Genomic DNA, 12,918 nt, shown 5'->3' on the forward strand with positions numbered 1-12,918 from the left:
ACCACTGTGCACAACATTGAAAACTTCTGGTGTACAGATTATATATAAGAATCACTAGAGCAAAGAACAACTTTACCAAGAAATTTCTGGTTCCCCAAAAAGACCTGGAGAAACTCATGTAGTGAGACATGTGCTTATGGGAAATTTGAGCCTCTGCCTTGGAAAGGTCAATGGATCAATCTGGCATTCACTTTGCCGCCCACTACCTGGGAAAACCTCACAATGAACTCTATTTCATGGGGGTATGTAAGTTTCAAGTTGTGACCCCGATGCTAACAAAATGTATATTAAAAAAATGAACGCACAATATGGTAAAGCTATTCCAAATGACAATATCAGTTCTCCACAATCTACCAGTTTCCAGGGCACAAAGATACCAATGAGTACAGAGCCTGGGAGTCTGGTTACCTGGCTCAGGAAACGTTCATTTGTAGTTTTGAAATTCTTCAGCCAAGTTGAAGCCTCTAAAGGCTGATCAAAGCGCTGTCTGTTGTAGGTGGACTGCAAAAGATCTGGGCAATTTTTCACCCAAAGATGAGCTAAGAAAACATAAAGAAAACAAATTAAAGAGGTCAGTGTGATGGCACTGCAGCTTAAGCCTCCCCCTGCACTGCTGGCAGCCCATATGGGTGCTGGTTCGTCCTGGCTGCTCCACTTCTGACCCATCCCTGATCTGCCAGAGAAAGCAGTGGAAACTGTCCTAAGTGCTTGGGGCCTTTACCCTATGGGAGACCAGGAAGAAACTCCTGGCACTGGCCAGCCCTGGCTGTTGCGTCCATTTGGGAGAAAGAGCAGACTCAAGATCTTTCTGTAACTCTGTTCAAAGAAATAAATCTATTAAAAACAACAACAACAACAACAACAACAAAAATAACAAACCAACAAATCAGGTAGGAACTGACAATATTCAGTTAAAAATACTGTCATCATAAATTACAAGAAATTAGTTTCTCATATGTATTTCTTTTTCAAGATTTAGTTGAAAGGCAGAGAGACAGAGAAGGAGAGATGCACACTTTTATCAGCTGGTTCACTGCCCAGGTGGTCACAGTAGCTGGGACCACGACCAGGCAGAAGCCAGGAGCTAAGTCCCCTATGTGGGTGGAGGAGCCCAAGTACAGGGGTTGGTGTTGTGGCGCAGCAGGTAAAGCTGCCACGAGATGCCAGCATCTCACATGAGCAGCAGTTAAAGTCTCAGCTGGTCCACTTTTTTTTTTTTTTGACAGGCAGAGTGGACAGTGAGAGAGAGAGAGACAGGGAGAAAGGTCTTCCTTTGCCGTTGGTTCACCCTCCAATGGCTGCCGCGGACGGCACATTGCGCTGACCCAAAGCCAGGAGCCAGGTGCTTCTCCTGGTCTCCCATGCGGGTGCAGGGCCCAAGTACTTGGGCCATCCACCACTGCACTCCCGGGCCATGGCAGAGAGCTGGCCTGGAAGAGGGGCAACCGGGACTAGAACCCGGTGTGCCGGCGCCGCAGGCGGAGGATTAGCCTATTGAGCCACGGCGCCGGCCTAGCTGTTCCACTTCTTAATCAGCTCCCTGTTAATGGGCCTGGGAAAACAGCAGATGATGGCCCAAGTACTTGAGCCCCTGCCACCCACATGGCAGACCAAGATGCAATTCCAGGTTCCTGGCTGCCTGGCCTGGTCCTGACTGTTGCGGTCATTTGGGGTGTGAACCAGTGGATGGAAGATTCTTTGTGTGTGTGTGTGTGTCTTCCTCTTGATAATACTTTACCTTTCAAATAAATAAATCTTAAAAAAAAAAAGAAAGAGTCAAAACTGCTAGTATCAAAGTCCGAGGGAAAGTGCAGCATTGTGGTGTGGCAGGTAGAGCCAATCACCTATGACGCTGGCATTCCAAATGGGTGCTGGCCTGCACCCTGCTGCTCCACTTTCAATCCAGCTTCTTGCTAATGGCCTGGGAGAGCAGCCAAAGAGAGCTCACATGGGAGACCAGGCCATTGTGGCTTTTGGGGAGTGAACTGGTGGATGAAGATTCTTTCTCTCTGTAACTGTGCCTTTCAAATAAATAAATCTTTCAAGAAATATTTGAGGGAAGAGATAAATACATTGTGATTGGATCTTATGCAATGTATACATGTATTGAAATACCAGAGAACCTCATAAATATATATAATTCATATGTTTGCTAAAAATTTTAAGAATGAGAAACTGGGATGGGTGTCATGGTGCTATGGGGTAAAGCTGCTGCCTGCAATGCCAGCATCCCACATGAGCACTGGGGTTTGTGTCCTGCATGCTCCACTTCCAATCCAGCTCTCTGCTAATGTGCCTGGGAAAGCAGTGGAAGATGACCCAAGTGCTTGGGCCCCCGAACCCATGTGGGAGACCTGGATAAAGCTCCTGGCTCCTGGCTTCGGCCTGGCCTAGCCCTGGCTATTGCAGTCATCTGGGGACTGAACCAGTGGGTGGACGATCTCTCTGTAGCTCTGAGTTTCAAACAAATCAATCTTAAAATAATTAAAATCTCCCTCCATCCCAAAGAAGTTTTAGGAAGCTTTCAAATTCTCTCTTGTCACATGAATGTCCCTTGGCAACCTGCTAGGCATCCACGCCATGAGGAGGTCACAACACACTAGTGCAGAGCGCTCCGCATCTGCAGCAGGCAGAGCTCTGGGAGGAGCTGCAGCCACAGGATCACTGCCATGAGCAGAGAGGTAAACTGAACGGAGAAGCAGAGAGCAGTTCTTACCATCTGGAATATGCACTATCAGCCAGTCTTGTTTTGCACAGAAATGAATAACATGGCAAAGACTGAGGGTTTTTCCCGTTCCCTTCTCTCCATCTAAAGTACTCGTTGTTAAAGAAAACATCACCAGAAGGGACACTTCTACTGTCAACACTTGAGAATTTCTTCTTTTTCCTCAGTTGAAGGAGAACACATTGGCTCGAGAGGGCCAGGCAGGCAGAAAGGATACACAGAAGATATCGTACAGCTGGGTGAGCAAAATTGGTGTTTTTCAGGTAATGCAGAAGCTCCAGAGCTGGTTTCCTTACCATCAAGCAAGCTTCACCGAATGTCTTCACCTAACAAAACAGGGGACGAAGATGAGGGAGGGGTGTAGAACTTCTAATCAGTTCCTGGCATATACATCACGCCGAACACAGCAACCATGAGCACCAAACTGCATGTCTTTATTCACTTAGGAGACGCTGAGTTGGACTTTGGAAGTCCATCTGTATAATTTAGCTAAAAACTGAAATACGGTGTCCCACCTCAAGCAACATAATAAATTTAATTATATCTGCGAATGAAGCACGGATATATCCATTAACTGGAATCTGCAAATAATATGAACACTCCACAATTACGTATGCCACTTTAGAGTCAATGTAAACATTAAAAGCACCTAAAGGCGTGGGCACTTGGAGAAGCATGTAAGTTGCTCTGTGGGACACTGCATCCCACGTTGGAGAGCCTGGTTAGAATTCTGGTTCCTCCACTTTGGATCCAGCTTCCTGCTAATGCACACCCATGGAGACAGCAGATAATTGTTCAAGTCCGTGGTTCCCAGCTACACCAAGGGAGATTTAGATTGAGTTCCAGACTCCTAGTTTCAGTTTGGCCCAGACCCGGCATCTGCGAGCATTTGGGGAGTGATCCAATAGATGGGAGATCTCTGTCTGTCTGCCTTTCAAATAAAATGAAAATAAACAGCAGTTTTTTAAAAAAGCAGGCGAAACGCTCAACAAGGTACCTGACACACAGTAAGCATTCCAAAATGTTCTATTTTGGGTTAATTATTATTGTAACCATTCAGACTTTTCTCTAGAACACACATATGGCAGCATAGAGGCAGGTAAGCTCAGTGGCTCTGAAACTCTGAGGTCCCACCTCACCCCACGAGCGTACTGATACATCAGGGCTTCTATATCCATGCCCTTTTTGTCACTAGAACCCCTGGTTAGGAAAATTTGGGAAGCAGTGATTTGTGTATGAAAGTGATTTGCAAAGAAAGTAATTATGTCTATTAATAAGAATATATAGCCAATAAATATTATTTTTAAGTCTATCAGATAAGGTTTAAAATAGTGCTGGTATTTTTAAAAGAAATCCTAACAATCAGATTGGCAGAGGAACTGACAGGTAAGTCCAAAGTTAATGGAAAGTACAATCACCAAAAACATGAGAAGGGGGGCTGGCGCCGTGGCGCAGTAGGTTAATCCTCCACCTGGGGCACCGGCATCCCATATGGGCGCTGGGTTCTAGTCCTGGTTGCTCCTCTTCCGGTCTGGCTCTCTGCTGTGGCCCAGGAAGGCAGTGGAGGATGGCTCAAGTCCTTGGGCCCCTGCACCTGCATGGGAGACCAGGAAGAAGCACCTGGCTCCTGGCTTCAGGTTGGCACAGCTCCCTCCGTTGCTGCCACCTGGAGAGTGAACCAATGGACAGAAGACCTTTCTCTCTGTCTCTCCCTCTCACTGTCTGTAACTCTCTCAAATAAATTTTAAAAACAACAACAACAACAAAAACATGAGACAGGCATTAAAACAAATGTCATTATTAGGCAATATAAGAGTACTAAAATGCACAAACAGTGAGGAAGTTGGTCTTCCTGAAAATGGGAATTTCGGAAACAATGAATAATTCCCTCTAGAGCATAGGTACTTGAGCCAGACTAAAAGTAACTTTAAATAGTTAATTACAGACAGGTCCTCACAACCCTGAAGTTAAAAACAGTGCTGTGAATGTCTTGAAGCAGTTTAAAGTACCATCATAGATGATTTTCTTCTGGTCGGGTCTTATTTCCACTCTTGACAAAATTTTTGATGACAAGGCTGTCTATGGTCTACATTTAACTCCCATACTGGGGATGGTTAAAATTTTTAAAAAACTTCTTTTCATTTTATTTGAAAGGCAGAGACAGAACTCTTCTATCTGCTGGTGCATTCCCCAAATGCCTGCAACATCAGGGCTCGCCAGGTTGAGCCAAGAATACAGAATTCACCCACGCTTTCCTTGTTTGTGGCAGAGATCTAGGTAGTGAAGCCAACACCTGCAGCCTCCCAGGGTGCACGTTAGCAGGAAGCTGGACTAGAAGCAGACAGCTGGGGTCTGAAGCAGAAAAGCCAATATGGGATGCAGGCACCCCAAGTAGGGGCTCACCCCTATTCCCTTATTATTAACCTAACTTCCCTCAATAAACACAGCCAAGAAATGACATTCTCTGGCTCCAAAGCTAAAAATCACCTGCACAGATAAGCCTGATGCTGAAAAAATAATTTCTCATGGAGAAAATAATTCATCCAGTTGTACCAATGAACTATGCTTGCAGTTAATCCTGAATTCATTTTATGGCTAGAAAGCAATCCAGTATTACACTCTTTGGGTTGAAGTTATGGCCAAAAGTCATTTTCTGAAAGTCCATGAGAATGAACAACCTCGATACATCTAATCAAAATATCACTTCAATTTGGTTTAGGAAAGTATTACAATTTTGTTTTTGTGTTGTATTTTCATATCTTCCCAAGGTGAGTGTTACAGTAAATTTAAATAATCATTTGAATGCCAAAGTTTCTAGACATTTGTTGAGTAAAACACTATTTTTTTTTTTTCCCAAATAAGAATCTTTACCTAGCTCCGCAAAGGACTTAAGGCGGCTAACAGAAGATAAACATTGGCTTAAAGTAACTGTACTACTCATAACTGACAATCAAGGGTTGAATTGATTCCTAGTTCATATTTATAGTTTGCTACTCACTTAACCCCACACCCTTGTGCTCCTAGCAGCTTGTACTTTGAGCTCCCCCCGCCCCCCCTTCCCTAGTTCTGCTCTGGGTTTGGAGCACCTGCTTCACAAAGCGAGGCGGCAGGCCGTGGGGAAACACAGTCTTCACGTCCTGGAGAGGAACGCGGTAATGCTGACCCTCGTGCTGCTCCCCATGCTTGGCCTAGGAAAGAAAAATGCAAACAGGTACAATGGGGACAAAGACTTTGGAAACGGTATCTTCCATTTTTTTTGCCTTAGACACAAATGCTGGCTGTTGTCTCCAAATCCAGCGCCCTTGCATTTACTAGAAAGGTGGTGATCTGAACGGTAAAGCCAGTGGCTCAGCACTCACTACATGTGGGGATAACAGAGACAATTCTCGCCATCTGGATTCTTCTATGCTGTGTACAGAGATGCTCCAGTCATGTGACAAGATCATCTACATGCTACTGTTTCCATAGAAACCCCAGAGGAATTGGTAGATAAAGGAACGACAATTACAGAGGAAGCTGAAAGACACTTCAGTGACTTCATTCATTTATTCCATTTCATTTTTCGCTTGTGAAAATAGGTGAATGCTAAAGGCCTATTTAGAACACATTCTGCAGAGATGATGTTTTGAGTAATGCATATTTTATTTCCTTCCCCACAGCAATATTAAGATGGAAAGACCTGGAGAGGGTAGGAGCAAGGACAAAAAAGCTGTTGGTTTCTTTCATGTTAAAGCACGGTGCACACAACTAATACCATTTATGAGAGGCAGCAACAATGCTAGGGAAGAAAAGGAATAATTATGCAATCTCATGGGACCTGGACTAGAAAATGCAACACTGGATACTGCTGGAATCCTGGCTTCTGCTGACAACTTCCAGTGCTGCTCTTCTAATAAAAACCATGTTGGCTGTCCCTCTGGACACTGGAAAATCCTCTTACAAAGACAGAAATTGGCATTACATGGCTATTAGGAAAACTGGGCTCTATACTTGCCCTGCTGTGTGTTCTGGGGCAAGAAATTTGATTTCTTTAGGATCCTCCATAGCAGGGCTTGGTAAGCTATAGCTAGTCCCCCACTTTGTAAAAAGTGTTATTAGAACACAGTCACACCTACTTGTTTATAGCCGAGTTGAGAAGCTATAAGACTGTCACGGTTTCATACGCCTACAATATTTATTATCTGCCCTTTAGGGAAAAGTTTGCCACCCAACATACAATAAAGTCAGTAAGATGACCTAGCCATCACTTGTTGCTTCCCAGGATGCACATTAGTAGGAAGACAGATTAGAAGTGCAGAGTAGCTGGGACTTAAACAAAGGGATGCCAACAAAGGGATGTGGGCATCCCAAGTGGTGGCTGCATCTGCTGTACCATAGTGCCTGCCCAATATGCACTCCCCCCCCCCCCAGAGAAACCTTTTATTTAATGAGTACAAATTTCATAAATACAACTTTAGGAATATAGAGATTCTTCCCACCATACCTGCCCTCCTACCATCACTCCCACCCCACCTCCTCCCTTTCTCATTCCCAGTCCCATTCTCCATTAAGATTTGTTTTCAATTAACTTTATAGAAGACCAACTCTATACTAAGTAATGATTTCAACACATACACACAAAATATAAAAACTGTTTGAGATCAAGTTTTACAGTTAATTCTCATAGTCCTACATGGGGAGTAAGTACACAGTGACTCCTGCTGTTAATTTAACAATTAACACTCTTATGTATGACGTCAGTGATCACCAGGTCTCTTGACATGAGCTGCCAAAGCTATGGAAGCCTTTTGAATCCACGGTCTCCCTCAGTGTGTAGACAGGGCCATAACTAGAGTGGACGTTCTCTCCTCCCTGCAGAAAAAGTGCCTCCTTCTCTGGTGGCCCTCACCAAGATGTAGGACATTTTTTCGGTCATAGTGTTTTGGCTTTCCATGCCTGAAATACTCTCATGGGCTTTTCAGCCAGACCAGAATGCCTTAAGGGCTGAATCTGAGATCAGAGAATCAAAAAAAAAAAAAAAAAAAAAACACCTTTTCTTTTTTCTTTTTTTTTTTTTTTTTTTGACAGAGAGTTAGACAGTGAGAGAGAGAGAGACACAGAGAGAAAGGTCTTCCTTCCATTGGTTCACCCTCTAAATGGCTGCTACGGCTGGTGCGCTGCACCAATCTGAAGCCAGGAGCCAGGTGATTCCTCATGGCCTCCCATGCGGGTGCAGGGCCCAAGAACCTGGGCCATCTTCCACTGCCTTCCCGGGCCACAGCAGAGAGCTGGCCTGGAAGAGGAGCAACTGGGACAGAACCCGGCACCCCAACCAGGACTAGAACCCGGGGTGCCGGAGCCACAGGTGGAGGATTAGCCTAGTGAGCCGCGGCACCAGCAGCACCTTTTCTAAGCTCAGCAAAATTCTTGCCAGTAGGTGAGTTCACCAGGATGGATTCACTCAGGGAAGATGTGGCCTGCCCTGAGTTCTTTATGTGATGAGAATACCCAACAGGGAGGTCGGGGAGGTCAGGGTGCCATCTCAGGCACACTCTCATATGAGGATATGAAATCTACTTATTAGGGTTTTATGTTTCAGTTTCCCTGATACATACAACAAGGATAGCAATACAAATTACAAGCTCTGAGAAGCCTCACATACACATTAGCAGCTTACCGGATCACTCTCATTGGTGCAGGAAACCACTCTAAGACTCTCAACTGGAACCTGGTTATCTAGGTGAGCAGCAATGCTTTGTGGTGCCTGTGTCCCCATGTGTAAAATACGTCCAGGTCCCACCTGTGAAAGAAACCACTTTAGTGTTTTGGGAATTACTAGGATTCTTTCAAAATATTTTAACATTTAAAAAAAAAAGATTTAAAAAATCTACTTGAAAGTCAGAGTGACAGAAACAGAGGGAGAGGGGGCCGGTGCTGTGGCTCACTTGGCTAATCCTCCCCCTGCGGTGCCGGCATCCCATATGGGTGCTGGGTTCTAGTCCTGGTTGCTCCTCTTCCAGTGCAGCTCTCTGCTGTGGCCCGGGAGGGCAGTAGAGGATGGCCCAAGTACTTGGGCCCTGTACCCGCATAGGAGACCAGGAGGCGGCACCTGGCTCCGGATTGGCATGGCTCCGCCTGTAGCGGCCATTTGAGGGGTGAACCAGCAGAGGGAAGACCTTTCTGTCTCTCTCACTGTCTAACTCTGTGAAAGACAAGAAGGAAGGAAGGAAGGAAGGGAGGAAGGGAGGGAGGGAGGGAGGGAGGGAGGGAGGAAGGAAGGGAGGACGGAAGGACGGATGGAAGGACGGACAGAAGGACGGAAGGAAGGAAGAAAGAGGGAGAGACATCTTCCACCTACTGGTTTATTTCCCAAATGGCTACAACAGCCAGATCTGGGCCAGGCTAAAGCCAGGAGCTCCACCCTGGTCTCCCACATGGGTGGCAGGGACCCGACCCCTTGGCCATCCTTTGCTGTCTTCCCAGGCACATTAGCCAGAAGCTGGATGGAAGCAGAACAGCTGGGACTTGAACCCTGTCACAAGCAGATTAACCTGCTGGGATATAATGCTGGTCCATCTTTTTTAAAAAGATTTATTTATTTGAAAGTCAGAGTTACTGAGAGAAAGAGAGGTCTTCCACCCGCTAGTTTACTCCTCAATTGCCGCAACAGCTAGAGCTGTGCCGATCTGAAGCCAGGAGCTTCTTTTGGGTCCCCCAGGCAGGTGCAGGGGCCCAAGGACTTGGGCCATCCTCCACTGCTTTCCTAGGCCATAGCTGAGAGCTAGATCAGAAGTAGAGCAGCAGAGACTTGAATTGGCGCCCACAGAAGATGTTGGCACTGCAAGTGGCGGCTTTACCTGGTGCCACAGCACCGGCCCTGGTCCATCTTTTAAAATATTTTTTAAAACACTTTATTTCAGAGGCAGATAACAAACAGAGACAGCAGCATCTCCCATCTGCCATCTGCCTTCACTCCCCAAAATGACCTCAATGATTTGGGCTGGCCAGGTAGAAGCCAGAAGCCAGAAAGGGACTCAATTGTCTCCCACGTGGGTAGGAGAAACCCAGTGCCTGCGTCATTACTTTTTTTTTTTTTTTTTTTTTTTTTTGGACAGGCAGAGTGGACAGTGAGAGAGAGAGACAGAGAGAAAGGTCTTCCTTTGCCGTTGGTTCACCCTCCAATGGCCGCCGCGGCCAGCGCGCTGCGGCCGGCGCACCGCGCTGATCCGATGGCAGGGGCCAGGAACCAGGTGCTTTTCCTGGTCTCCCATGGGGTGCAGGGCCCAAGCACCTGGGCCATCCTCCACTGCACTCCCTGGCCACAGCAGAGGGCTGGCCTGGAAGAGGGGCAACCGGGACAGAATCCGGTGCCCCGACCGGGACTAGAACCCGGTGTGCCGGCGCCGCTAGGCGGAGGATTAGCCTATTGAGCCGCGGCGCCGGCTTGCGTCATTACTTTTACCACCCAGGGTATGCACCAGCGGGAAGCCAGAGTCAGGAACCAGAGCCAGGAATGGAACTCAAGGACTTTGACATGGGATGTGGACATCCTAACTGGTGCCTTAACTGCCAGGCTAAAGCCTAACCCTCTAGCAGACTTTTTACGTTTGCTCTAACACTGAGGATGTGAGTAATGTCTGCACAGGGAAATGTGTCTCTAACATGCATTTTAATTTTATGTAAAAAGTATCCTTGATAGTTATAATTCACTAAATCCAAACGTGTTGCTGATTTTTCTGAATTTAATCCAGTTTGCATATTGTCATATAAGGGCTCTGTCCCATAAGGGAACAAATAGTTCAGTCAAAGATTATCTACTACCACTAACCACCTAAGGCAGGAAATTTCTTTCAATGCACTTGGCCACAGTCAGAAATGTGAAGTTCTCAGCTGTCCCGTGATCACAATGACATCAGTTGTCAAGGGAACAGTGTAATGTTCCTCACTGTTTGATAGTTCTAATCACACCCCATAACATTCTTGCTCTTCTGGCCCTAGAATATAGTTTCCCACCAGAGACATATGATGAGGGAGCAAGGAAAGCATCGAGCTAAGTGAGAGGCAACTGCTCTCCAGGCAACGCAGTGGCAGGAGGAGAAGGGGAGGAGAAGTACGGATTTCAGGAGACAAAGCTGAGAAAACGGTAAGTAGAGAATGCCAAAATTGAGTTTAAGAATAAAGGCCTTCTGTAGAAGTGAAAAGATGCCAACTACAAGGAAAAGTTTAGGGCACAAAGCCAGGGGAAGCAGGATAACAGGGATATGAGAGCTGCTTGATAAATTAATAGGTGAGATGGAGAGCTCTTAGATTACAACTAGTCTTGCCAAGCAGCTTCTTTAGTGCACAAAGTACAGACTATTTCTGCAGGTTACATCCTCAGGGAAGATCTGCCAGCCAGACTCCAATCAAAAGGACTTCTCTTTCCCTCTCTACTAACAGCATTTTCTTTGAACTGCACGGCAGTTTTATTCTGTCTTGAACTGCCCTTATGGTTACTGCTAATTGGGCATCTATTAGCTACTAGGCAATACAGCATTTTACAGCTACTACTTTCAAGCTAAAATCCCAGAAGAGAGGCTGGTGCTGTGGCATAAGGAGTTAAGCTGAGTGCCAGTTCGAGCCCCCGTTGCTCCACCTCCAATCCAGCTCTCTGCTAATGTGCGTGGGAAAGCAGCAGAGGATGGGCCAAATGCATGATCCCCTGCCACCCATGTGGGAGACCAGGAAGAAGCTCCAGGGTCCTGGCTTGTCTGGTCCAGCCCAGTCATTGACACCATTTGGGGAGTCAACCAGTGGATGGAGGCTCTCTTTAAATCTGTAATTCTGCCTTTCAAATAAAGAAAACAAATCTTTTAAAAAAATACACATCCAAGTCTGTCTGACTTAAAAAATCTCTATTCTACTGTGCTATCTTATGCATATGTCTCTCATTCAAGGCCACACACTGAAAAGCAAAGGGATCAGATTTTACTCATCACTTAAAAAAAAACAAAATCGCTTAGTTTATTTCTTTGAAAGTCAGAGTTACAGAGATAGAGAGATCTTCTATCTGCTGGTTCACTCCCCAAATGACCACAATAGCCAGGGCTTGGCCAGGCCAAAGCCAGAACCCTGGAGCTTCATCTGGGTCTCTGAAGTGAATACAAGGGCCTCAGGGCTTAGACTATTTCCTGCTGCTTTTCCAGGTGCATTAGCAGGGAGCTGGACTGGAAGTGGAGCAGCCAGGACTCAAACTAGCATTCATGCGGGATGCTGATGTTGCAGGTTACAGCTTAATCTGCTGCGCCCCAATGCCAGTACCCACTGCATCTCCTTCTCTGCATACTAACACATCATAATTACTTAATATTTGTGTCCTGGAATAAAGGTAGTGAGGGGCCAGTGCTGTGGTGTAGCGGATAAAGCTGCCATCTGCAGCTTCAGCATCCCATTTGGGCGCTGGTTCGAGACCCGGTTGCTCCACTTCTAATCCAGCTCCCTGCTATGGCCTGGGAAAGCAGTAGAAGATGACCCAAGCTCTTGGGCCCCTGCACCCATGTGGGAGACCTGGAAGAAGCTCCAGGCTCCTGACTTCGGATCGGCCCACTTCCGACTGTTGCAACCATCTGGGGAGTGAACCAGCAGATGGAAGACCTCTCTCTCCTCTCTCTCTCTCTGCCTCTACCTCTCTGTAACTGCACCTTTCAAATAAATAATCTAAAAAAAAAAAAAAAAAAGACATGTAGTGAGAGAGTACATACATCATCCAGCTAAGTGAAAACAAACTGCTCTACAAGCAACTATGAACTATAGTGAACTATAATCCAAGACCTCTGAACCATCACTTGTGGATTTCAATACAATAATATTACGTAACAGAGTTGCTCTCAACTTTGTGGGAGAATATATGATTATAAATTTATAGCAGCAGGGCCGGCGCTGTAGTGTAGCGGGTTACGCCACCTTCTGCAGTGCTTGCATCCCATATGGGTGCTGAGTTCGTGATCCGACTGTTCCACTTCTGATCCAACTACTCCACTTCTGATCCAGCTCCCTGCTAATGTTCCTGGGAAGGCACTGGAGGATGGCCCAAGTGCTTGGGCCTGGCACCCATGTGGGAGACCTGGATGAAGCCCCAGGCTCCTGGTTTTGGCAGCGATAGAACTCTTTTTTCTCTCTGTCTCTCCCTCTCTCTGTAACTCTTCCTTTCAAATAAATAAATAAACCTTTTTTTA

The 12,918-nt window shown here is 46.1% G+C and overlaps 2 protein-coding genes across 4 annotated transcripts in view; one reads left to right on the top strand and one right to left on the bottom strand.

Annotated features, from left to right (window-relative positions):
- The window catches only part of DAP3 (death associated protein 3), a 42,120-nt gene that overhangs the window by 5,656 nt on the left and 23,546 nt on the right, over positions 1-12,918 (bottom strand). Inside the window, exons 3-7 of one of the 3 annotated variants that reach the window (XM_002715415.5) lie at positions 8,382-8,504; positions 5,812-5,913; positions 2,943-3,051; positions 2,717-2,809; positions 409-539 (exon numbers count right to left, since the gene is read on the bottom strand). In XM_002715415.5, the coding sequence (XP_002715461.2) occupies positions 409-539; positions 2,717-2,809; positions 2,943-3,051; positions 5,812-5,913; positions 8,382-8,504 (558 nt within the window). The remainder of the gene's footprint in view (positions 1-408; positions 540-2,716; positions 2,810-2,942; positions 3,052-5,811; positions 5,914-8,381; positions 8,505-12,918) is intronic. The other 2 variants (XM_051857222.2, XM_051857221.2) reach the window with 2 other exon arrangements.
- The window catches only part of ASH1L (ASH1 like histone lysine methyltransferase), a 241,742-nt gene continuing 239,533 nt past the window's right edge, over positions 10,710-12,918 (top strand). The window contains exon 1 of the mRNA XM_051857197.2: positions 10,710-10,847. The gene's annotated coding sequence lies outside the window, so the exon portion shown is untranslated. The remainder of the gene's footprint in view (positions 10,848-12,918) is intronic.

Source organism: Oryctolagus cuniculus, chromosome 7 (genome assembly GCF_964237555.1).
Source record: "Oryctolagus cuniculus chromosome 7, mOryCun1.1, whole genome shotgun sequence".
Classification (NCBI taxonomy): Eukaryota; Metazoa; Chordata; class Mammalia; order Lagomorpha; family Leporidae; genus Oryctolagus; species Oryctolagus cuniculus.